Source organism: Mandrillus leucophaeus, unplaced genomic scaffold (genome assembly GCF_000951045.1).
Source record: "Mandrillus leucophaeus isolate KB7577 unplaced genomic scaffold, Mleu.le_1.0 Scaffold30, whole genome shotgun sequence".
NCBI lineage: Eukaryota > Metazoa > Chordata > Mammalia > Primates > Cercopithecidae > Mandrillus > Mandrillus leucophaeus.
This window is the reverse complement of record NW_012103143.1, coordinates 2,714,225-2,716,318: the sequence shown is the minus strand read 5'-3', so window position 1 is coordinate 2,716,318 and position 2,094 is coordinate 2,714,225. Positions and strand designations below refer to the sequence as shown.

The window sequence follows — 2,094 nt, the reverse complement described above, 5'->3', positions numbered from 1 at the left end:
CCCCTGTGACCCCCTGCAGGCGGGCATGTGCCCCATGTACCATCTGCCCATTGTAGTCATGGCCCTGGGCCTTGGGCTTTGCTCAGCACCTCAAGCCCAACCTGGGTCTTTGGGGCTGGACATGTGTAAAGAAACATCTGGTTTATTCACCCCTGTCTTGCCAAGTGGCCTAAATGGTTCTAATGGACCAGGTAATCATGAGAAAATTTTCTGCAGAATCTTTCTCGAATGAGGCTGCTCCATGGGTCTGCCGGTGTATATGAAGCCGTGGGTCTGCTTTGGTTTTTTGTCTGCCCCGACCTTGGCCCCGGGGCCCTTCTGCTCGGTTGCCTCTGGGTAGCCCCCACAGTGGTGCCTGCCTGGACTGGGCTGCTGTCCCAACCTCTGGGGAAGCCTTGTAAGAGAAGTGTGGGAGTCACCGCAGTGCCCACCACACACTGGGACTCCACTCTTGCCAAACAAATTTTTTTTTTTTTTTTTGAGACAGCAGCTTGCTCTGTCACCTAGGCTGGAGTGCAGTGGTGCAGTCTCAGCTTATTACAACCTCCACCCTGCTGGGCTCAAGCGATTCTCTCACCTCAGCCTCCACAGTAGCTGGGACCACAGGCACACACCACCACGCCCGGATAATTTTTTGTATTTTTAATAGAGACAGTGTTTCGCCATGTTGGCCAGGTGATCTCGAGTTCCTGGGCTCAAACGATCCAGCCTCCTCGGCCTCCCAAAGTACTGGGATTACAGGCGTGAGCCACCGCACCCAGTCAAACCAATTTTTTCTCTCAAATCAGTTTCTGCCATTTGGGTATAAAGTTCCTGATTTCTAGAGAAGCAGAATTTAACACCTAGAAGAGATTCGGGTGGTTCCCACGCTTGGCAAAGCAGGCTAAAGGGCACTCCCTCCGGTGGGTTCGCAGCTGAGGTTCAGTTGAGTCCCAACGCCCTGCGGTACCAGGACTCCCCACCTGGGCCCGAGGACTGCCTTTGTTTTGGTCGGCATTGAGGTGACTGGTTATTATACAGACTTGATCATCCAGCCTAAAACCAAGGGCCACAAATGTGCCCTCTGGGAGGCTTGGCAATGACTGAAGGAAAGACGCTGCTTCCCCTCAGCTTGGCTCAGGGTCAGGCACGTTGACCCTCCTCACTGCTCCTAGAGCCTGGAGCCCATCCCTAAACTAAGGGCCTTGCAGAAGGAGGTGGGGTGAGACTCACCCTAGGTACAGAAGCACAGTTCGAGTCCTGGCTAGTCACGATGCTGGCAGCGACATCTCACGGCCTCCGTCAGGCTTGGCTTTGATTCCACGTGGTTTGTTTGTTTGTTTGTTTTTGTTTTGCTTTTTAACATAGGGTCTCACTGTGTCGCCCAGGCTGGAGTGCAGTGGGGTGATCACGGTTCACTGCAGCATCACCCTCCCAGGCTCAATCAATCCTTTTGCCTCAGCCTCCCAAGTAGCTGGGACAACAAGCACATGCCACCACGCCTGGCTAATTTTTTGTGTTTTTTTTGTAGAGATGGGGTTTTGCCATGTTGCCCAGGTTTTTATTGGCATGGAGGGCGGGGTTATATGCTTATTTGCTAGAACCCGTAAGTATGGGGCGGGTAAAAGATGGACCAGATGAAAAATAAATCGACACAGAAAATCAGTAAGTGGTTGGCATGTTGTGCACACTGGAAAAGTGGCTTTGGATCTTTAACATAGCCTTGTCTTTGAAATTGTAATTCTCACATCCAAGTACTAACCAGGCGCGACCCTGCTTAACTTCTGAGATCAGACAAGAACGGGTGCGTTCAGGGTGGTATGGCAGTAGACTGAAAATATAATTCTCTCTCTTCAGGGTATGGTCAAGATCTTTTCAGGCCGAAAACCCATGTTGTACAGCTTCCAGACATCGCTGCCTCGCCTGCCGGTCCCGGCTGTCAAAGACACTGTGAACAGGGTAGGTGTGGCTTAGGCTTCACGCTGAAATGTCAGCCATCTGTGGATTAAGGCTTAGGTCTTAATTATGATGAACTAGGTCACCGTCATTTGACTCAAGTAGCCTTCAGTGGTGTGCCTGGTAGGGTTCTCATAGGAAGTCTTTTTTTTTTTTTTT

General features: G+C 51.1%; 1 protein-coding gene across 1 annotated transcript in view; it reads left to right on the top strand.

Annotated features, from left to right (window-relative positions):
* The window catches only part of CPT1A (carnitine palmitoyltransferase 1A (liver)), an 88,000-nt gene that overhangs the window by 39,136 nt on the left and 46,770 nt on the right, over positions 1 to 2,094 (top strand). The window contains exon 5 of the mRNA XM_011987085.1: positions 1,837 to 1,938. Within this exon, the coding sequence (XP_011842475.1) occupies positions 1,837 to 1,938 (102 nt within the window). The remainder of the gene's footprint in view (positions 1 to 1,836; positions 1,939 to 2,094) is intronic.